At 43.6% G+C, this 23,679-nt stretch overlaps 1 protein-coding gene across 2 annotated transcripts in view; it reads left to right on the forward strand.

Moving 5' to 3' along the window:
- Nucleotides 1-23,679, forward strand: part of CALCOCO1 (calcium binding and coiled-coil domain 1) — a 74,269-nt gene that overhangs the window by 38,737 nt on the left and 11,853 nt on the right. For both annotated transcript variants that reach the window (XM_069758736.1, XM_069758737.1), the window contains exons 7-12: nt 1,831-1,921; nt 6,648-6,902; nt 15,448-15,573; nt 16,165-16,260; nt 16,360-16,465; nt 19,961-20,172. In XM_069758736.1, the coding sequence (XP_069614837.1) occupies nt 1,831-1,921; nt 6,648-6,902; nt 15,448-15,573; nt 16,165-16,260; nt 16,360-16,465; nt 19,961-20,172 (886 nt within the window). The remainder of the gene's footprint in view (nt 1-1,830; nt 1,922-6,647; nt 6,903-15,447; nt 15,574-16,164; nt 16,261-16,359; nt 16,466-19,960; nt 20,173-23,679) is intronic.

Genomic DNA, 23,679 nt, shown 5'->3' on the forward strand with positions numbered 1-23,679 from the left:
AGATGCCAACCTGTGAACTACTGTGGGGGAGAAGGGGGAAGCAACTCCTCCCTCCTGAATACAACAGACTCCTAAATTAGGCAGGAAATTAGGAAATGGCTGCATAATGCTTATACAGTGCTCAACATTAAAATTGTAACACCAAGAAGGAAAAGTCACAGAATTATGGACACCACAGAATGCATAGATATGTTAGTGTGGAAAAAATTGAAATAAATTTTTCCAAACATCTCGATTCATAAATTATTGAGTATGAAGCATAAGCACCACGTGCAGAAATCCCCGCACTTACACACCTTGGCTGCTATCCCTGAGGTTATTTGAATGCACTTGGGCCCAGAAAAAATGAAGATTTGCTGCTGGCAGCTCTCTTTACAATTGCCAACCCTTGACATCCCAGATGTGCTCCATGGGAGACAAGTCTTGAGACGCTACAGCCCATGGTAGCACGTTTATGCCACACCGGCTACGCCCAGTAGCACAAGGAGCAGGCGGCCTGGCATGTCATGTTGAAAACAGTTCCTGGGGCCTTTCCAGTTTCCTCATGAAGGCCTCTTCATGACGATAGCCACGTGATTTTCAGACCAATCTCCAGCTATTGGTGTGTTCAAGACAAAAGCAGGACTCATCTCTGCAAGGAGGGACCTCAATTCCTGTTTCTATTGCCGTCTTGCCCTAAACCATAATAGCCTTTGAGAGGGATGGCTTGAAATTATTTGAAGACCTGGAGCTGGGTGTCCAGCTCGTATCCCAATGTTTTGTAAAAGCTTTCTGATGGATTCTGTAGACACTTCTTGACCCATCAGGCTTGGTATGTTATGTGTAGTTTTACTTGCATTACAGAATGGATCAATAAACATCTTTCTTCAAATCTGATGAGCCCATGTTGGCAATGCCATGAAGAGGACTTCACTAGACAATGTCACATCGGTCCTACTCCCTGGATTATGGTGTGAGACCCCTCTAGTCTTCGTTCCATGTACCCTAACAGCTCAGCATTACATTGATTTGATTGTGAATCCAGTGGAACGGGCATTTCTCCAAAGGTTTGCAGGAGCCATTTTTCGACACAATAATGCAAGGCCACATGTTGCTTGTGCTACTTTATGCAATCAACATGGCCTAAATGTGCTATCATGTACTGCAGTGTCTCTAGACTTGTCTCTCATCAAGGACATTTATAATAGATGAATGTGGATAAAATCCACGCTGCTGCGACAAATGATGGATCCAGATATAGTTATAAGATGTTCGAGTGGTTTATTCAACGCGTTTCGAAGCTCATGGCTTCTTCTTCAGGAAGTTTCCACAGAAAGATTTTCATTCAGAGTGGCAGAACATTGCTCAGACCACCATTAATAACCTCACTGATGACAGCCAAGGTGTCTGACGACGGGGGGGTTTTGGCACGTGGTGCTCATATACAATACTGAATAAATCGAGATGCTTCATTTTGTTTCCAGTTTTTCATCATTTTCATGTGATCAACATTTCTATCCATCCTGTGATTTCCATAATTCTTTCCCTTCTTGGTCTTGCATTTATGCTGAGGAGCATAGATTGAAGTATGCAGTAAGTACCTAAGGTCCTGCTTAAGGTGGCTGAGGGCAGACAAATGTTATCATTTAGCTCTATGCTCATGAAAGAGATTAAATAGCCCCTAATCCAGACAAGGGGTAACATAACCACTTTAATTTTCATAACTGAGGCACTGTTATACTACTAATGTTCTTAGACTGCATACTACACAGAGTATAGGATGGATGATCATGGCATCTAAGCTTGTACTACACTAATCCGTTCTTTCTTTATGCTTATTTCACTGCTCAGACTGGGGACCAGAAAACTGTCATTGGAAAGTGAAAAGAATGAGCTAAAACAACGTCTTACAGAGACCTTATCAGAATTGGACCGCTCCCAGGTGTGTACCATGTGGTGGACATGATGACTGACATCTTCCGGTCAACTTTATGCCATGACTGTTTATCCACGTAGAATTTTTTCACATTGCTTCAATTTCTCCTGCACAGTTAATTTGACCACTACTCGGACAACCCCTTTTCAATCTGAGTGTTTGCCCCTGTTAAAATAATAACACCATACTCCTCTCCTGTGCCGGTGCCCTTCCAGAGCTGTTGGCACTCGATCTCTCGGGCCTCATATGAGGTTGTTATGTCATTTGACCCCTGCGCTTAATCAACACTGGTTGCAGCTCTGACTTCCTATTATTGTTCGCTACATTGAAAGGCAGGGACAGTGAAGTTGGCGCTGACGGGAGCTTAGGGAGTGAATGAGGACACCGCTGGAAAGGCACCAGTACGGGAGGTGAGTATAAGTGTTATTACTTTAATGGGGGAAAACAGTCAGATTGAGAAGGGGTTGTCCGAGTAGTGGACAATCTTTTTAAGTTTGGGTTCTAAAATCCCTTAAGAAGTTATCCAGTTTTTTTAACCCCTTTACCCCCAAGGGTGGTTTGCACGTTAATGACCGGGCCAATTTTTACAATTCTGACCACTGTCCCTTTATGAGGTTATAACTCTGGAACGCTTCAACGGATCCTGATTATTCTGACATTGTTTTCTCGTGACATATTGTAATTCATGTAAGTGGTAACATTTCTTTGATATTACCTTCGTTTATTTGTGAAAAAAATGGAAATTTGGCAAAAATTTTGAAAATGTCCCAATTTTCCAACTTTAAATTTTTATGCCCTTAAATCACAGAGATATAGCACACAAAATACTTAATAAGTAACATTTCCCACATGTCTACTTTACGTCAGCACAATTTTGGAACCAAAATTTTTTTTTTGTTAGGGAGCTATAAGGGTTAAAAGTTGACCAGCAATTTCTCATTTTTACAACACCATTTTTTTAGGGGCTACATCACATTTGAAGTCACTTTGAGGGGTCTATATGATAGAAAATAACTAAGTGTGACACCATTATAAAAACTGCACCCCTCAAGGTGCTCAAAACCACATTCAAGAAGATTATTAACCCTTCAGGTGTTTCACAGGAATTTTTGGAATGTTTAAAAAAAGTTAACACTTAATTGTTTTTCACAAAACATTTACTTCAGATCCAATTTGTTTTATTTTACCAAGGGTAACAGAAGAAATTTGACCCCAAAAGTTGTTGTGCAATTTGTCCTGAGTACGCTGATACCCCATATGTGGGGGTAAACCACTGTTTGGGCGAACAGCAGAGCTCGGAAGGGAAGGAGCGCCATTTGATTTTTCAATGCAGAATTGACTGGAATTGAGATAGGACGCCATGTCGCGTTTGGAGAGCCTCTGATGTGCCTAAACATTGAAACCCCCCACAACTGTCACCATTTTGGAAAGTAGACCCCCTAAGGAACTTATGTAGATGTGTGGTGAGCACATTGACCCACCAAGTGCTTCGCAGAAGTTTATAATGCAGAGCCGTAAAAATAAAAAATCATATTGTTTCACAAAAATGATCTTTTCGCCCCAGTTTTTTTCCGCAAGGGTAACAGGAGAAATTGGACCCCAAAAGTTGTTGTGCAATTTGTCCCTAGTACGCTGATACTCCATATGTGGGGGGGAACCACCGTTTTGGCGCATGGCAGAGCTCGGAAGGGAAGGATTCCCTTTTGGAATGCAGACTTAGATGGATCAGTCTGCAGGCGTCACGCTGCATTTGCAGAACCCCTGATGTACCTAAACAGTAGAAACCCTTCACAATTGACCCCATATTGGAAACTAGACCCCCCAATGAACTTGTCTAGATGTATTGTGAGAACTTTGAACCCCCAAATGTTTCACTACAGTTAATAACGCTGAGCTGTGAAAATAAAATATCTTTTTTTCCACAAAAATTATATTTTAGCCCCCAGTTTTGTATTTTCCCAAAGGTAACAAGAGAAATTGGACCCCCAAAGTTGTTGTCCAATGTGTCCTGAGTACGCTGATACCCCATATGTTGGGGTAAACCCCTGTTTGAGCGCACTGGAATAGCTCGGAAGGGAAGGAGCACTGTTTTATTTTTTCAACACAGAATTGGCTGGAATTGAGATCGGACGCCATGTCGCGCTTGTAGAGCCCCTGATGTGCTTAAACAGTGGAAACCCCCTAATTATAACTGAAACCCTAATCCAAACACACCCCTAACCCTAATCCCAACGGTAACCCTAATCCCAACGGTAACCCTAACCACAACCCTAACCCTGACACACCCCTAACCTAATCCAAACCGTAAATGTAATCCAAACCCTAATGTTAGCTCCAACCCTAACCCTAATTTTAGCCCTAACCCTAACTTTAGCCCCAACCCTACCTGTAGCCCTAACCCTAGCCCCAAACCTAACTTTAGCCCCAACCCTAGCCCCAAATCTAACCTTAGCCCTAATGGGAAAATAAACATTTTTTAAATTTTATTATTTTTCCCTAACGAAGGGGGTGATGAAGGGGGATTTGATTTACTATTTATAGCGGGTTTTTTAGCGTATTTTTATGATTGGCAGCTGTCACACACTAAAAGACGTTTTTTATTGCAAAAAATAGTTTTTGCGTCTCCACATTTTGAGAGCTATAATTTTTCCATATTTTGGTCCACATAGTCATGTGAAATCTTGTTTTTTGCGGGACGAGTTGACGTTTTTATTGGAACCCTTTTCGGGCACGTGACATTTTTGGCCACTTTTTATTCTGATTTTTGTGAGGCAGAATGCCCAAAAAACAGCTATTCATGAATTTCTTTTGGGGAGGGCGTTTATATCGTTCTGCGTTTGGTAAAATTGATAAAGCAGTTTTATTCTTCGGGACAGTACGATTACAGCGATACCTAATTTTATATCATTTTTTTTATGTTTTGGCGCTTTTATGCAATAAAAACTATTTTATATAAAAAATATTTATTTTTGCATCACTTTATTCTGAGGACTATAACTTTTTTATTTTTTCACTGATGATGCTATATGGCAGCTCGTTTTTTGCGGGACAAGATGGCGTTTTCAGCGGTGCCATGGTTATTTATATCCGTCTTTTTGATCGCGTGTTATTCCACTTTTTGTTTGGCGGTATGATAATAAAGCGTTGTTTTTTGCCTCTTTTTTTTTTTTACGGTGTTCACTGAAGGGGTTAACTCGTGGGACAGTTTTATAGGTCAAGTCGTTATGGACGCGGCGATACTAAATATGTGTACTTTTATTGTTTTGTTTTTTTTTTATTTAGATAAAGAAATGTAATTTTTTTTTTATTTAGGATTTTTTTTTTTTTTACACATGTAATTTTTTTTTTTTTTTTTTTTTTACATTGCCCAAGGGGGGGACATCCACACTATAGTGTCAGATCGCTGATCTGACGCTTTGCACAGGACTGTCAGATCAGCGATCGGACAGGCAGTGCTTGTGGCTTACCAGCGCTTGCTCTGAGCAGGCGCTTGTAAGCCACCTCCCTGCAGAACCCAGAAGCAGCCCCGCAGCCATTTTGGATCTGGGGCCTGCAGGGAGAAGGAGGTAGGAGACCCTCGGAGCAACACGGGGGTTAATGTGCCAGGAGCGGTCCGTGACCGCTCCTGGCACATAGTGCCGGGTGTCAGCTGCGATAGTCAGCTGACACCCGGCCGCGCTCCCCCCGTGAGAGCGGCTGATCGCGCTGGACGTACTATTCCGTCCATTTGAAGTAGGGCCCACTCCACATGGACGGAATAGTACGTCCAATGGTAGAAAAGGGTTAATATCATAGCCAATCCAAGTCCCAGTGAGATATAGCTTCAATACAAGGCACAGCCACTACGAACAGTATGATGTGTACAGTTTAACCAATATTCACTCGATCTAAACAATTAGGAGTCTTCTGCAATTAAACCAAATGAGGGGGTGCTGAAAGTCGGATCCACACTGATTGGATATTGATGGCCCATCCATACGAGAGCTGTGAGGGAGCACCAGAGAACCTTCAGTCTGTTGATTGGTTGGAGTGAAGGGATCCAGTGCTGGACCACTTACCAATGAATCACTGACCACATATGCAAAGGAAAAGCAGCTATTTTTCGGGTCCTATACCTATAAATGCTGTGTCCCTAAAGCACCCGATTAAGAAATTTTTTATACTAATGTCACCTCAGTGTGTTTGGGATGCAGTTACTGACTGCTCAGCCATCCTATCTGGTACGGGAGCATGCTGAGCTTTCAGTGTGTTGGTTGATAGCTCAACTATCCAATCTGAGACTGAGAGGCGTTGGCTGTCTCCAAGTGTTCATTATCCCAGGTGATTGCCATGCTACTTAACTGAGCTGTTTATCCCAGACCTCTGCCAGATGTACATTCAGGCAAGTGTGGTTTGTTTCCTCTGTGCCTTAAGTTCTGTATATTGATCTTTCGTTGCCTGACCTTGGACCTCGTTCTGACCATCCGTCTGTTTAACCCCTTCTGCTCTGAACCGCTATCCTGGTATTCTGACTTCGGAACTTTACCTGACTACGCTTTTGTCTCCGCCTTCTGTTTATGACGTACCCTCCTGACTTCTGACCTTGGACTTCTTGACTATTGTGACTCACGGCTTGGCCGTGAAAAGTGACTAGCATCATAACTAAGCACCATACTATACACGTTTCCATTGTGAAGTACATTAGCTTCGTTCTTATATTATGTATTTTCTTAGCATTTGTATACTTCTATAGATGCAGATGGACACACTGCGGGAAAAGCTGCGGTGCACGCAGGATCTACTCTCGTCAAGCCAGCAGAAAGTGATGCTGTTGGGGGAGGAATTAACAACTGTCTCTTCAATCCGGGACCGAACTATCTCTGACCTTCACAAGAGCCGCCTGGAAACTGCTGACCTTGCTATTAAAGTGTCTGACTTGAGTCTGAGGTATAAAGAAGGAATGGGGCAGTGGTGGCAGGAGAAGACCGCACTAAGTCATAGCATGGAGGTAAATGAGATGTGTTGTGAATTCTGTGGCTGAGTTCACTTCTGTGGTCACAAGTGGTATTGCAGTCTCTGGGCTTCCTCCCTCAGGTGTTTTGGTGAGCTCGTTGGCTGCCTTGCTATTTAGCTCCACCTGAGTCTGTCTTCCTTGCTCCTTGTCAATGTTCCAGTGTTGGATCTGAGCTACTGCATCTTTCCTTGGGCCTGCTGCTCTGCTAGATAAGTGCTTCTAGTTTGTTTACTGTTTTTTCTGTCCAGCTTGCTATTAACTTTTGCTGGAAGCTCTGAGAAGCAAAGGGGTGCACCGCCGTGCTGTTAGTTCGGCACGGTGGGTCTTTTTGCCCCTTTGCGTGGTTTTCGTTTTAGGGTTTTTTGTAGACTGCATAGTTCTCTTTGCTATCCTCGCTCTGTCTAGAATATCGGGCCTCACTTTGCTGAATCTATTTCATTCCTACGTTTGTCTTTTCATCTTGCTAACAGTCATTATATGTGGGGGGCTGCCTATTCCTTTTGGGTATTTCTCTGAGGGAAGTCAGGCTTGTATTTCTATCTTCAGGCTAGTCAGCTCCTCAGGCAGTGCCGAGTTGCATAGGTAGTTGATAGGCGCAATCCACTGCTGCTTATAGTTGTTGTGAGGATAGATCAGGTACTGCAGTCTACAGAGATTCCACGTCTCAGAGCTCGTCCTATTGTTTTTGGTTATTGCCAGATCTCTGTATGTGCGCTGATTACTGCACGCTGTGTTGCCTGATTGCCAGCCATAACAGTACAAGGAGCCACACCAATGATTTCCAATAGAGGGAAAAAAGAAATCCTGACATCATTTTTTTTTCTTAGCTCTGTCTTCAGTCTTTTTTTTCCCCTAGACATTAGAGTGCTTCAGGACACAGCTGTGGACATGGATATTCAGGCTCTGTGCTCCTCAATGGATAATCTCGTTGTAAATGTACAAAAGATTCAAGATACTATTGATCAGAAATCGATGCTAGAACCAAGAATTCCGATTCCTGATTTGTTTTTTGGTGACAGAACTAAGTTCCTGAGCTTCAGAAATAATTGTAAGCTATTTTTGGCCTTGAAACCTCATTCTTCTGGTAATCCTATTCAACAGGTTTTGATTATTATTTCTTTTTTGCGCGGCGACCCACAGGACTGGGCGTTTTCTCTTGCACCAGGAGATTCTGCATTGAGTAATGTTGATGCATTTTTCCAGGCGCTGGGATTGCTTTACGATGAGCCTAATTCAGTGGATCAAGCTGAGAAAAATCTGCTGGCTTTATGCCAGGGTCAGGATGATGTAGAAGTATATTGTCAGGAATTTAGGAAATGGTCAGTACTCACTCTGTGGAATGAATCTGCACTAGCGGCTTTGTTCAGAAAGGGTCTCTCTGAAGCTCTTAAGGATGTAATGGTGGGATTTCCTATGCCTGCTGGTTTGAATGAGTCTATGTCCTTGGCCATTCAGATCGGTCGTCGCTTGCGCGAGCGTAAATCTGTGCACCATCTGGCGGTATTGTCTGAGAGTAAGCCTGAGCCTATGCAGTGCGACAGGACTATGACTAAAGTAGAACGGCACGAACACAGACGTCTGAACAGACTGTGTTTCTATTGTGGTGATTCTACTCATGCTATTTCTAATTGTCCTAAACGCACTAGGCGGTTCGATAGCTCTGCCGTTATTGGTACTGTACAGTCCAAATTCCTTTTGTCCATTACCTTAATGTGCTCTTTGTCATCATATTCTGTCATGGCGTTTGTGGATTCAGGCGCTGCCCTGAATCTGATGGATTTGGATTATGCTAAACGTTGTGGATTTTTCTTGGAGCCTTTGCGATGTCCAATTCCGTTGAGAGGAATTGATGCTACACCTTTGGCCAAGAATAAGCCTCAGTACTGGGCCCAGCTGACCATGTGCATGGCTCCTGCACATCAGGAAGTTATTCGCTTTTTGGTACTGCATAATTTGCATGATGTGGTCGTGTTGGGGTTGCCATGGCTACAAACCCATAATCCAGTATTGGATTGGAACTCTATGTCGGTAACCAGCTGGGGTTGTCAGGGAGTACATGGTGATGTTCCATTTTTGTCTATTTCGTCATCCATTCCTTCTGACATCCCAGAGTTCTTGTCGGACTTTCAGGATGTATTTGAAGAGTCCAAGTCTGATGCCCTACCTCCGCATAGGAATTGTGATTGTGCTATCGATTTGATTCCTGGTAGTAAATTCCCTAAGGGTCGTTTATTTAATTTGTCCGTACCTGAACACACCGCTATGCGCAGTTATGTGAAGGAGTCCCTGGAGAAGGGACATATTCGCCCATCGTCGTCACCATTGGGAGCAGGGTTCTTTTTTGTAGCCAAGAAGGATGGTTCACTAAGACCGTGTATTGATTACCGCCTTCTTAATAAGATCACTGTTAAGTTTCAGTATCCCTTGCCATTGATTTCTGACTTGTTTGCTCGGATTAAGGGGGCTAGTTGGTTTACTAAGATTGATCTTCGTGGTGCGTATAATCTGGTGAGAATCAGGCAGGGAGATGAATGGAAAACGGCATTTAATACGCCCGAGGGTCATTTTGAGTATCTGGTGATGCCGTTCGGACTTGCCAATGCTCCATCTGTTTTTCAGTCTTTTATGCATGACATTTTCCGTGAGTATCTGGATAAATTCTTGATTGTTTACTTGGATGACATTTTGATCTTCTCAGATGATTGGGAGTCTCATGTGAAGCAAGTCAGAATGGTTTTCCAGGTACTGCGTGCTAATTCCTTGTTCGTGAAGGGATCAAAGTGTCTCTTCGGTGTGCAGAAAGTTTCATTTTTGGGGTTCATCTTTTCCCCTTCTACTATCGAGATGGATCCGGTTAAGGTTCAGGCCATCCAGGATTGGACTCAGCCGACATCTCTAAAAAGTCTGCAGAAATTCCTGGGCTTTGCTAATTTTTATCGTCGCTTCATCTGTAATTTTTCTAGCATTGCCAGACCATTGACCGATTTGACCAAGAAGGGTGCTGATTTGGTTAATTGGTCTTCTGCTGCCGTGGAAGCTTTTCAGGAGTTGAAGCGTCGTTTTTGCTGTGCCCCTGTGTTGTGTCAACCTGATGTTTCTCTTCCGTTCCAGGTCGAGGTTGATGCTTCTGAGATTGGTGCAGGGGCGGTTTTGTCACAGAGAGGTTCTGGTTGCTCAGTGTTCAAACCATGTGCTTTCTTTTCCAGGAAATTTTCTGCTGCTGAGCGTAATTATGATGTGGGCAACCGAGAGTTGCTGGCCATGAAGTGGGCATTCGAGGAGTGGCGTCATTGGCTTGAGGGTGCTAAGCATCGCGTGGTGGTTTTGACTGATCATAAGAACCTTACTTATCTTGAGTCTGCCAAGCGCTTGAATCCTAGACAGGCCCGTTGGTCGTTGTTTTTTGCTCGTTTTGATTTTGTGATTTCATACCTTCCGGGCTCTAAAAATGTGAAGGCGGATGCTCTGTCTAGGAGTTTTGTGCCCGACTCTCCGGGGTTATCTGAGGCGGCGAGTATCCTCAAGGAAGGAGTCATTGTGTCTGCCATCTCCCCTGATTTGCGGAGAGTGTTGCAGAAATTTCAGGCTAATAAACCTGATCGTTGTCCGGCCGAGAAACTGTTCGTCCCTGATAGGTGGACTAGTAAAGTTATCTCTGAACTTCATTGTTCGGTGCTGGCCGGTCATCCAGGAATCTTTGGTACCAGGGAGTTGGTTGCTAGATCCTTCTGGTGGCCATCTCTGTCACGGGATGTGCGTGCTTTTGTGCAGTCCTGTGGAATTTGTGCTAGGGCTAAGCCCTGCTGTTCACGTGCCAGTGGGTTGCTTTTGCCCTTGCCGGTCCCGAAGAGGCCTTGGACACATATTTCGATGGATTTCATTTCTGACCTTCCCGTTTCTCAAAAAATGTCGGTCATTTGGGTGGTCTGTGATCGCTTTTCTAAAATGGTCCATCTGGTGCCCTTGGTTAAATTGCCTTCCTCCTCTGATTTGGTGCCTTTGTTCTTCCAGCATGTGGTTCGTTTACATGGCATTCCTGAGAATATTGTTTCTGACAGAGGTTCCCAGTTTGTCTCGAGGTTCTGGCGAGCCTTTTGTGGTAGGATGGGCATTGACCTATCTTTTTCCTCGGCCTTCCATCCTCAGACTAATGGCCAGACCGAACGAACCAATCAGACCTTGGAAACATATCTGAGATGTTTTGTTTCCGCTGACCAGGATGATTGGGTGTCATTTTTGCCGTTGGCTGAGTTCGCCCTTAATAATCGGGCCAGCTCGGCTACCTTGGTCTCTCCATTTTTCTGCAATTCTGGGTTCCATCCTCGTTTCTCTTCAGGACAGGTTGAGTCTTCGGACTGTCCTGGTGTGGATTATGTGGTGGACAGGTTGCAGCAGATCTGGACTCAGGTAGTGGACAATTTGACCTTGTCCCAGGAGAAGGCTCAGCTTTTCGCTAATCGCAGACGCCGTGTGGGACCCCGACTTCGTGTTGGGGATCTGGTTTGGTTATCTTCTCGTCATATTCCTATGAAGGTTTCCTCTCCTAAATTTAAACCTCGTTTTATTGGTCCGTATAGGATTTCTGAGATTCTCAATCCGGTGTCTTTTTGTCTGACCCTCCCAGACTCCTTTTCCATACATAATGTATTCCATAGGTCGTTGTTGAGGAGATACGTGGCACCTATGGTTCCATCTGTGGAGCCTCCTGCCCCTGTTTTGGTGGAGGGGGAATTGGAGTATATTGTGGAGAAGATTTTGGATTCTCGTGTCTCTAGACGGAAACTCCAGTATCTGGTCAAATGGAAGGGTTATGCTCAGGAAGATAATTCCTGGGTTTTTGCCTCTGATGTCCATGCCCCAGATCTTGTTCGTGCCTTTCATGTGGCTCATCCTGGTCGGCCTGGGGGTTCTGGTGAGGGTTCGGTGACCCCTCCTCAAGGGGGGGGTACTGTTGTGAATTCTGTGGCTGAGTTCACTTCTGTGGTCACAAGTGGTATTGCAGTCTCTGGGCTTCCTCCCTCAGGTGTTTTGGTGAGCTCGTTGGCTGCCTTGCTATTTAGCTCCACCTGAGTCTGTCTTCCTTGCTCCTTGTCAATGTTCCAGTGTTGGATCTGAGCTACTGCATCTTTCCTTGGGCCTGCTGCTCTGCTAGATAAGTGCTTCTAGTTTGTTTACTGTTTTTTCTGTCCAGCTTGCTATTAACTTTTGCTGGAAGCTCTGAGAAGCAAAGGGGTGCACCGCCGTGCTGTTAGTTCGGCACGGTGGGTCTTTTTGCCCCTTTGCGTGGTTTTCGTTTTAGGGTTTTTTGTAGACTGCATAGTTCTCTTTGCTATCCTCGCTCTGTCTAGAATATCGGGCCTCACTTTGCTGAATCTATTTCATTCCTACGTTTGTCTTTTCATCTTGCTAACAGTCATTATATGTGGGGGGCTGCCTATTCCTTTGGGGTATTTCTCTGAGGTAAGTCAGGCTTGTATTTCTATCTTCAGGCTAGTCAGCTCCTCAGGCAGTGCCGAGTTGCATAGGTAGTTGATAGGCGCAATCCACTGCTGCTTATAGTTGTTGTGAGGATAGATCAGGTACTGCAGTCTACAGAGATTCCACGTCTCAGAGCTCGTCCTATTGTTTTTGGTTATTGCCAGATCTCTGTATGTGCGCTGATTACTGCACGCTGTGTTGCCTGATTGCCAGCCATAACAGAGATGATAGTGTTATTTACTTGTGTGACACTACTATCAGTACGTATTTGCACCCTCCCAGGTATCTCCTATTGTATGTTAATCCCAGTCCATGAGATATGACCTTTTTTGAATGTAACAGTTATCAAAGTAATCCTGAATAAGAAAACTTTTACGATTAAAGTGTCCCATAAGTCATAACGATAGCATGTGCCCCAAATGTCTGATAGATGAGGGTCCTGCTGGGATCTGAATTTGATGCATGCTGTAAGGGGTGGTGAGGTGGCCATATGTGCTCAGCACTCTATTAATTTCTATGGGAGCTCCGAAAATTGCTGAGCGAGCGCATCTTTTGTAACAATAGGCCATTAATGCTCCACATGGGACAACCCTTTTAAGACTGCATTCATTTAGAGAATTATGTTACCAACAACAATATCAAGCACGATAAAAAGTAGCTTCTGATTTTCCAGTTTAGGAAACCCATTTTCATCTACTCTATTCAGGATCCTCACCAGTTGGCCATAGTGGAGTGCCATTGCAAAAATTACACACATCTTTGTAGGACCTGCCCGATATTGCTTTATACAGAGGACTTGTTTTTCATTTCTCCTTGTGTCGGAGCGCTGCAGGGAAACGGAGCATGCCCTGCCAGACTTCTCCACATACTGCGGCTGATCGCTGGGGTCCCTGCAGAGGGATACTTTGTTATCCCTCTGTATCACACATAGATATTGTCCAAAGCAGAAAACTCCTTTAGGCCACGGTCACACGTTCAGTGATTGTAAGCCAAAATTGGTAGTGGAACAGCCAGAGGAAAAATATAATGGAAATCGTCATCACTTCTGTATTTTTCACCCGCTTCTGGTATTGGCTTACAAATACTGAGGTCAAATACTGACCAAATACTGTCAGTGTGAACGTGACCTTAGACTCAATAAATTGTGGCTCCCCCAAATGAATCAGAATGCCATTTTGGTTTCCCCAGTCATTCTGATGTTGCCTATGGACAGATGACCAGAGATTTGTAATCTACATTTCTTCATGAAATGGAAAAATCAAGATACTTCAATAATGGAAGATTATCCAGGTCCTTTGGCAGTAAAGTATCTCGGCACTACACACTAGCACACGATGTATGGTGATTGGTATGATGTTCTCACTGTGACTATGCTATGAATTGGTTGAGGAGTAAAAAAAGATGGATGTTTCTAGTTGTCTGCGCTGCAGCTGGAAGATTAGGCTTTCCAGTAGTCGTTCTCTTCTACATGCTATGTATTGGTGTTATACTGGATAGGGCTGGGCCTGTGTGGTAGACAAACTTTCTCTTCTGGCTGTAATACTGATTGCACTGATACCGTTGGTGAAGAAATGCACCTTGTTGTTCTTCTTTAATCACCATTTGATGTTTTCTGCTAATTAGATTTCGATGCACTTGGGCCTGACTGCGAACAGGGTCTTCTCCTCCCTGTCTGTGATTCCCCGACTCCCTCCACCTGACTCTGGTCTATGGAGGACAGATCACTGCTGAGATCTCAAACAGAGGAGGCCGGTCATTCTCACACCAGAGGCAGGTGGAAGGGCCAGGGAATCACAGACCGTGAGGAGAAAACCCAGATTACAGTCCAGCCCCTGTGCACCGAAATCTAATTGGCAAAAGAAAAACTACAAATGGTGATTAAAAAAAGAACATCAAAGCAGATTTCTTCACCAAAGCTATTAATTTAATCAGAATTAGAGCCCCATTACAGCCCTGTCTTTACATTGCAAAATCGTGTTGACAGGTTCTCTTTAAATGAAACGGTTCCCCATGTAAAATTAAAACAGAATACACTCGCTTCCAAAACAGGGGCTATTCATAGAATGTTAGAGTTGGAAGGAACCTCAGGGTCGTCGTGTCCAACCCCCTGCTCAATGCAGGATTCACTGAACCATTTCAGACAGATGTCTGTCCAGCCTCTGTTTGAAGACTTCCATTGAAGGAGAACTCACCACCTCTCGTGGCAGCTTGTTCCACTCATTGATCACTTCACTGTCAAAAATTTTTTTCTAATATCTAACCTGTATCTTCTCCCTTTCAGTTTCATTCCATTGCTTCTCGTGTTTCCATGTGCAAATGAGAATAAGGATGATCCCTCTACAGTGTGACACCACTTCAGATATTTGTAGACAGCTACTAAGTTTCCTCTTAGCCTTCTTTATTGCAAGTTAATCATTCCCAGATCCTTTAACTGTTCCTCGTAGGACATACTTTGTAGGACATACCTTGTGTAGGACATATGTTGTATTCCACCAATATCGGCACTGTCTGCAGCCATTGTCACGTGAGCGCCCACAAAGCTCAAATGACATAACAATACAGAACCGCTTGATGGGCTGCAAAGCTCATGTGCCATAATGTCATACAAGCACCCGCAGACACCGCCCCAACATCGCCAGGAAATAACAGTTCTGTGGGAACTGAATCAACTTAATCTCTTGAACCTAATGTACATAAATTCTCTTTGGGCTCTTGGGAAAATTAGTGTTGTCTCACTATGTGTATGTCTGGAGCATGGCAAGCAGTACAAGTGATCTTAGGACACCATTCATATAAGACACTCTGACATTGAGAGCATAAGAAGAAAAGCAAATAGTTGGATTTGTTTTAAAGAAGTTCATCAGACATCACGTTGTGCCAGCTGTGACGAGATGGTGAAAGGGAGTAACCCTGTACCCTGCACCAAGCCTTCAGGCCTGCACTAGATACGCAGCAATGTATCATGGCCTGGTGTTGTACTAATGTTTGCATTGTGCCACACATGCACAAACCCACCAGACTGCTACTCACTGACTATTTTGACTATTTTTCTATATTTCAGGCTAAGAGAGACCAGATCATGAATCTGAAAGCTGAAAAGCTGAATTTGGAGAGCAGCCTACATGACGAGAGGCATCACAGACAATCTCTTCAGTGCCAGTTAAACCAGGAGAAAGATGCCAGTCAGGTAATTGAGCGACATTAGTAGAAATATCATCTGTTGTAGGCAAACATTGGGGCAGGTTTTCTTGGTGGCTAGTGCGTTAGCTGCTAGTCGCCTGACTTTTAGACTTTGTGCACTTTAACACTTTTCAATCCCCGGTAATTTTTTTTAGAGCCCAATAAAGTATGGGTCTATTTATTGCTGGGTCATATTGCAGATTTTGGCCAGTTTGTTTGGTAAAAAGCTGCAGTTTTTGCAATGATTCTTAAAAAAAAGTCTCAGTATGAACGTGACATGTAAGTAGCTGCTTAGACATCATGCAAAGGGGCAAATTTCAAATGTAGGATCCCTATTTTTAATACTGACCCCATAGACTGCTGTGCACTTCATGCAGACGTTTATTCTCCTCGATTTTGCTAGATTACCGAATCTCTCTTAAAATTTACCTTCCTTTATGGGAGAATATTCTGCCGTATGTCTGGACACTGAGCACCCACAAGTCCTAATACCGCCCTGCAGTAACTGCCAGCACGCATTGCATTGCCATGTAATGTACATGTGATATCATGTAAATAATTGCATCCACCTATAATGGATAGTCTTGTTGGTATATAGGTGCAGTTGTCCGAGAGCAGGAGGGAGCTGAGTGAGTTGAAATCTGCCCTAAAGGTTGCACAAATGGAAAAGGAGCAGCTGAGAGAGGAGAGACAGGTGAGACGTCTACTACGGTATTCCTAACCCTGCTTTTCCTCCCAATCTTCCTATATATTCTTGCGGTTGAGCGTTTTTGTTTTTTTGTTGCCTCCTTAGGAGTTGATGCAGTATGTGAGACGGCTGGAGGAACGTCTGGAAAAACTTGCAGATGACAAATGGAGAGAGGACAAAGTTGTTGAAGAAGACATTTCAGCAACCTTAAGTAAGTCCATTATTTAGCACCAAATGATTGCATCTTGAATCTAAGCCACATATTTCGGTATCTATGTAGGTGCTCACGCTGGACAGAATCCTGCAATACATCTTCCAGTTGTGGTACATTTATTACTGGGAAAAACCCATGTTAACATATCAAGAAAGTTGTCAAATATACACTACCGTTCAAAAGTTTAGGGTCACCCACACAATTTTGTGTTTTCCATGAATACGTTTATTAATCAAATGTTCCCAAATGAATTGAAAATCTAGTCCAAACATTGACAAGGTTCGAAAAAAAGGTTTTTATTTGAAATAATAATTTTCGCCTTCAAACTTTGCTTTCGTCAAAGAATGCTCCTTTTGCAGCAATTACGGCATTGCAAACCTTTGGCATTCTAGCAGATACAGATAGAATACCAGCTGCCTGCTTCTTCCCTAAATAGTTCTTGCATAATTTGGAGGTGTGCTTTGGGTCATTGTCCTGTTGTAGGATGAAATTGGCTCTAATTATGCGCTGTCCACAGGGTATGGCATGGTGTTGCAAAATGGAGTGATAGCCTTCGTTATTCAAAATCCCTTTTACCTTGTACAAATCTCCCACTTTACCAGCACCAAAGCAACCCCAGACCATCACATTACCTCCACCATGCTTGACAGATGGCATCAGGCACTCTTCCACCACCTTTTCAGTTGTTCTGCATCTCACAAATGTTCTTCTGTGTGATCCAAACACCTCAAACTTGGATTCATCTGTCCATAACACTTTTTTCCTATCTTCCTCTGTCCAATGTCTGTGTTCTTTTGCCCATATTAATCTTTTCCTTTTATTAGCCAGTCTCAGATATGACTTTTTCTTTGCCACTCTGCCCTGAAGGCCAGCATCCCGGAGTCGCCTCTTCACTGTAGACATTGACACTGGCGTTTTGCGTGTACTATTTATTGAAGCTGCAAGTTGAGGAGCTGTGAGGCGTCGATTTCTCAAACTACAGACTCTAATGTACTTGTCTTGTTGCTCAGTTGTGCAGCGGGGCCTCCCACTTCTCTTTCTACTCTGGTTAGAGCCTAGAAACACAAAAAAAGCACCTAAGCAGTCTTTTAGTCCAAAATATCAAAAAAGTTTATTACAACAATAAAAATGTCAACAAACAGGTAAAAGATGAACATAAGGGAGATACGCACACCGTGTAACACAATATGCCCACACGGAGCAGCAGACGGTACGTGGGGTGGATCATATGCAACACATGGGGAGATTCCACATCACAAGGCTATCATAAAGCCAATAGAGGCTAATATAAATACAAAGCCACACTCCCATGATAAATTACCCCGTCATATTATATATATATAGCGTGGAGGACATCACAAAGGGAGAGGGAAAAACCCCCCAATCTTACCCGTAATTCGTGCACCAACCACCGCACCGTCCACCGCTCACCCCGACGCGCGTTTCGGTATGAAACCTTCCTCAGGGGGCGTGTCGTGGTTAGCCGTGTACAGCATTTTATAGTGTGTGTTATTTACGCTAAACCGGAAGTAAGACATCGTCACTATGGTGACGAACATACTAGGTGCTTACACAAGACCGGAAATAAAGCGCCGTCGCCAGGGTGACTAGAATGCTGGACCAACACAGCGCCTGCAGGACAGCTGACGCCGGCACACGTGGGGCCCCACGTGACCGGACATCAGACCGGCCGTAAGACACGGAGTCCAGAAGTCAACCGCGCCTGCGCCCACAGGATACCGCAGGATCAGGCTGGTCTCGAAGTACAGATGAACAAGTATAAAACCCGACATCAGGTAACCGCGGTAGATGGAAGCATAGAGATCGATGGCGCTTGCGCAGAACGAACAGACATAAAATCCGGGCCAAACCAAAATCACAGATAACCACTAAACAGATGGGAAACATATAAAATATACAAAAGAGTAAACATGTGCATAACGGTGTCATGGCAACACTTGTCTCTATAATTACATCAATATACAATAATGGTACACAGTCTAAACAATAAATTGATACATAAATGCAAAAAGGCACCAATCATTGTGGCAAATACTATACCAAGAATAGTGTACTAGATGGATAATACAGCCGCAAGATCGAAAAAAATCAATCTAACATACTGGTTAGAGCCTGTTTATGCTCTCCTCCGAAGGGAGTAGTACACACCGTTGTAGGAAATCTTCATCTTCTTGGCAATTTCTCACATGGAATAGCCTTCATTTCTAAGAACAAGAATAGACTGTCGAGTTTCAAATGAAAGTTCTTTTTTTCTGGCCATTTTGAGAGTTTAATGGAACCAACAAATGTAATGCTCCAGATTCTCAACTAGCTCAAAGGAAGGTCAGGTTTATAGGTTCTTTAATCAGCCAAACTGTTTTCAGCTGTGCTAACATACTTGCACAAGGGTTTTCAAGGGTATTCTAACCATCCATTAGCCTTCTTTACACAGTTAGCAAACACAAAGTACCATAAGAACACTGGAATGATGGTTTTTGGAAATGGGCCTCTATACACCTATGAAGAAATAGCATTACAAACCAGACGTTTGCAGTTAGAATAGTCATTTACCACAATAACAATGTATAGAGTGTATTTCTGAATCATTTAATGTTAGCTTCATTGGAAAAAACTGTGCTTTTCTTTCAAAAATAAGGAAATTTCTAAGTGACCCTAAACTTTTACACGGTAGTGTAGCTTTCTCAAGCTTGCTTTTATCAACAGAGTTTTGATCTTGGTTCACATCATTAAAGGGGTATCTCCTGAACTGATGGACTCCTGTCGATCCTGAGGTCAAAGGGGCTGCAGTGCTTTGTTCCCATTACAGTTTTTACTCTGTGCAGGGCAAAACTGTGAAGAGGACGCAGCTCTGCAGCCGCTTCATTGTCAGGATTGGTCAAAGTCCCGAAGGTCATATGCCTAGTGATCATAAAGGGAATATGTCTCCAAATTTTTGCTACTGAATATGAGAGTAGCTTTATTAGGAGACAGAGACCCTTATTCCAGCGATGTATCACATATTGGGCTGCTCGTTGTGAGATTGATAAAATCACTATCAGCAGGAGATTATCACTTGAGGACTAGTAAACCTGCTGCCAGGTAGTCAAGCATATTCATGAGCTCTGTATAACCCCAAGGCCACCACTTATTGGCAGTGTGCACTCTGCATAGGCTGCCAATCAATGGTGTGGGCGGGGATATAAAGAGCTCAGCATTCAGAGAGCTGGAAGATCTACAGAGGAAAAAACTGTGATTTTATCAAAGTGACAGCAAGCAACCCAGTAAGTGATACATCACTGAAATCAGGGTTTCTGATCCTACATTATTTTGGTCTCAGATGGGGTAGCAGAAACTTGGTGACAGATTCCCTGTAAGTGATGGCACATCCTGTTTAAAAGCCGTAAGCTAGAGATGCTCCTTTAAGGGATGGAACACAGCTGAACATTTATGCGAGTAGTTACATTTTTGAGTTTGTTTTTTTCCATTACACAGGTTCATCAAATTCACTGATAGGTCTCCCTGACTCAGATGATGAGTCCGTTGAAAACATGAGGCTACCTCAGCAGGAAGACCCCTATAAAATGAGTGACCAGCTCTCCTCTACCTTACCTATCTTCTCGCGAGAGTGTCAGAGGGTAGTGATCAACCAGCCCGCACCAATCGCATGTCAGCTGCAGCCACTGCCTGAAGACAGCGCTGACTCTGTGAGTATCCTACTGGCCAAACTGGTAACAATAAGACCCTTGTGAGTTATAAGGATGACTTGTGTGGACAGGGTGCGGCACAGCTCGATAAAATGTATTATTAGTATTCCAAAGACTTAAACTTTCCTGAGGGAAATGAAAAATGAGTAGATTATCGCAGGGTCATTTTTATTCCTATAATTACTTGTATTATATTTTCTGCGTATTGTATATTATTTATATAATGTTACCATATTTTATATCTCCAGTGTAGAGTCCAATGTCATTCCTACACTGCAGAGAAACAACTTAGGGAGAACATGCAAACTTTATGCAGATAATTTAATAAGGGGTCAAATAGGGGGCCTTGATGGGTAGAGGACAACAATCTTGTGAGGCTCATTAGTTACTGTCTTCAGTTTTGGGTCTGGAACTGATTCTGACCAAGGGCGAAATCACAACATAGCTTTTCTATGTTCTGCCCATGTTTGCATGGGATTCTTCAGCATAAGCTTTTTTTTTTCTCGAAACTTGAAATTAAAACATACACATACTGATAAGATGAGTGGCTTCCTACAGAATTGACCCGCATGTATGTCTAAAGCACCAGTCCAGCGTGATGGGTTTTTTTTTTCAGCGCTGCAGTGGTGCTATAATCTAAGGTCCCTGACCCTAGTCTTATACCAATTCACCGCCATCTCCACCTTTTATCGGCGCTGATCCCGTCCTGTGACGCCATCTTGTGACTGCAACATCTGACTGGCCGGAAATCAGAAGTAACGGTCCCAAGCGCTCAATATAAGTCTTTGAGAGCCAGAACAAGGCTTTCATGGACGTGCACTGAAAAGTGACCTCCAGCTCTCTCCATCAAATACTGGAGCGATCCGACAGATCACAACCTGCTGGAGGCCTGTGGGAGCTGCGGAGATAAAGGTGACTGTAAGTACAAGAGTAAGGCCAAGGAACTTACATTAGAAGCACCACTCCAGCTGTAAAATAAGAAAAAACACTGGAGTGGTGCTTTATGGAAGGGAGTTTATATAATGAGCTCCTTGGGGGCATGGACGAATATGATTGGCTATATGGTATTTTATACATTTCAGAAGTCCATGATTAGGACTGTCTGAATCCCAGGGTCACATGAAATGTCCATCCATACTAGGGATTGGCACAGTTCTGTGTTTTGTTGCTCACAATCGTTAGAGTTTTCAGCCGCTAATCTCTTTATATACCATAAGAGTGTCCAGCTGTAAGCTCCTTGTTTCTCACCTTCGCCTTATCGGTAGATCCTCAGGGGGGGCATCTTGCTGGATAATGCTGACAGCTTGCCAATGCACTCCGTCAGTTTTACCATCAGAGTCCGGCGTCGGTCTAACTCCGACCCCCACTTATCCCTCCCTACCATTATCACGGAGGCCGTAGACACATGCAGCTTCAGGTGCATTAAAACCAACAAAGACAGAGAGAGTGGAAAGGACAGGATGCAGCTCGCGGTCAGCTACTCCCTGTGCGTCAAATTAAGATCTTCAGCCATTGACGACCACACAAAGTTCAGAGCGCGGACGGATGATAGCGTAGTGCTCTGTGGAGATCTCAAAGCATTAACTTTTAATGTTCCACAGATTTTCTGATGCTTCCTAATAGGATGGTCTGAAAGTAACTGCGGCTCTTCCAGTAACACCTTTGTGGTGCCAGAATCGGCCCGTTCTCCGTCATGAGCAGCAGTTACGCATTCTGGAGCTCTTGCTACAAGCAATTTGCTTATTGCCGTCTCCAGCTGGAACCGAAATCATTGATCTGTTCATGCTGGCGTCTTTCTTGTTTTCTATCACCCATCTGCTCTGTAGCTTGAGCACATTGTTTTTACGACGCTCTGTACTGCCGTATCCCTGTCCTTTGCCGTTATATGTCTCCATACACCTTTCTCGCATGACAAAGACACCTGCTGGCACTGCAGGTGGGCATCTCCCTCATGTCTCTGTACTCGGCGTGGTTACACACACCGTGCAAGAACAAAGCGCCTATAAATCTGCAGTGTGGGGTGCGTGCTGGAAGCGCCAGCCGTCAGGGGTCAAATGAAATGTACCTCCATGCCTAGTTAGTTTGCAGCTCCATTAAGCAGGTTATGGCAATTTATGATGGCACGCAGCGCACTTACTGCGGACATTCTGCTGGTGTGCCGTGGTCACGCTGGGCTGTCTGTTGTGAGATTAGGCATCCTGCTCGCTCTGCTTCTGCTCACACGTATATGCAGATTATGTGTTTCATTAGATTTACTGATTGTCGGGATTACATCCACCGATCGCTTACTGTGTATTTAGGACACTGTTTAAGCTACAGATTGAGTATTTGTCTTATGAGTTCTAGTTTTGGTCCTAAAATACTAAAATAAAATAAAAAAGTCATCAACCTTTTGGACCCAGAGGCTCAGCACATAAGTCATTCTTATACAGTTAGGTCCATATATATTTGGACAGAGACAACATTTTTCTAATTTTGGTTATAGACATTACCACAATGAATTTTAAACAAAACAATTCAGATGCAGTTGAAGTTCAAACTTTCAGCTTTCATTTGAGGGTATCCACATTAAAATTGGATGAAGGGTTTAGGAGTTTCAGCTCCTTAACATGTGCCACCCTGTTTTTAAAGGGCCCAAAGGTAATTGGACAATTGATTCAAGGCTATTTCATGGACAGGTGTGGGCAATCCCTTCATTGCATCATTCTCAATTAAGCAAATAAGGCCTGGAGTTGATTTAAGGTGTGGTGCTTGCATTTGGAAGGTTTTGCTGTGAAGTAAACATGCGGTCAAAGGAGCTCTCCATGCAGGTGAAACAAGCCATCCTTAAGCTGCAAAAACAGAAAAAAACCTATTCGAGAAATTGCTACAATATTAGGAGTGGCAAAATGTACAGTTTGGTACATCCTGAGAAAGAAAGAAAGCACTGGTGAACTCATCAATGCAAAAAGACCTGGGCGCCCACGGAAGACAACAGTGGTGGATAATCGCAGAATAATCTCCATGGTGAAGAGAAACCCCTTCACAACAGCCAACCAAGTGAACAACACTCTCCAGGAGGTCGGCGTATCAATATCCAAATCTACCATAAAGAGAAGACTGCATGAAAGTAAATACAGAGGGTTCACTGCACGGTGCAAGCCATTCATAAGCTCCAAGAATAAAAAGGCTAGACTGGACTTTGCTAAAAAACATCTAAAAAAGCCAGCACAGTTCTGGAAGAACATTCTTTGGACAGATGAAAGCAAGATCAACCTCTACCAGAATGATGGAAACAGAAAAGTATGGCGAAGGCGTGGTACAGCTCATGATCCAAAGCATCCCACATCATCTGTAAAACACGGCGGAGGCAGTGTGATGGCTTGGGCATGCATGGCTGCCAGTGGCACTGGGTCACTAGTGTTTATTGATGATGTGACACAGGACAGAAGCAGCCGAATGAATTCTGAGGTATTCAGAGCCATACTGTGTGCTCAGATCCAGCCAAATGCAGCAAAACTGATTGGT

Source organism: Ranitomeya imitator, chromosome 3, assembly GCF_032444005.1.
Source record: "Ranitomeya imitator isolate aRanImi1 chromosome 3, aRanImi1.pri, whole genome shotgun sequence".
NCBI classification, from domain to species: Eukaryota; Metazoa; Chordata; class Amphibia; order Anura; family Dendrobatidae; genus Ranitomeya; species Ranitomeya imitator.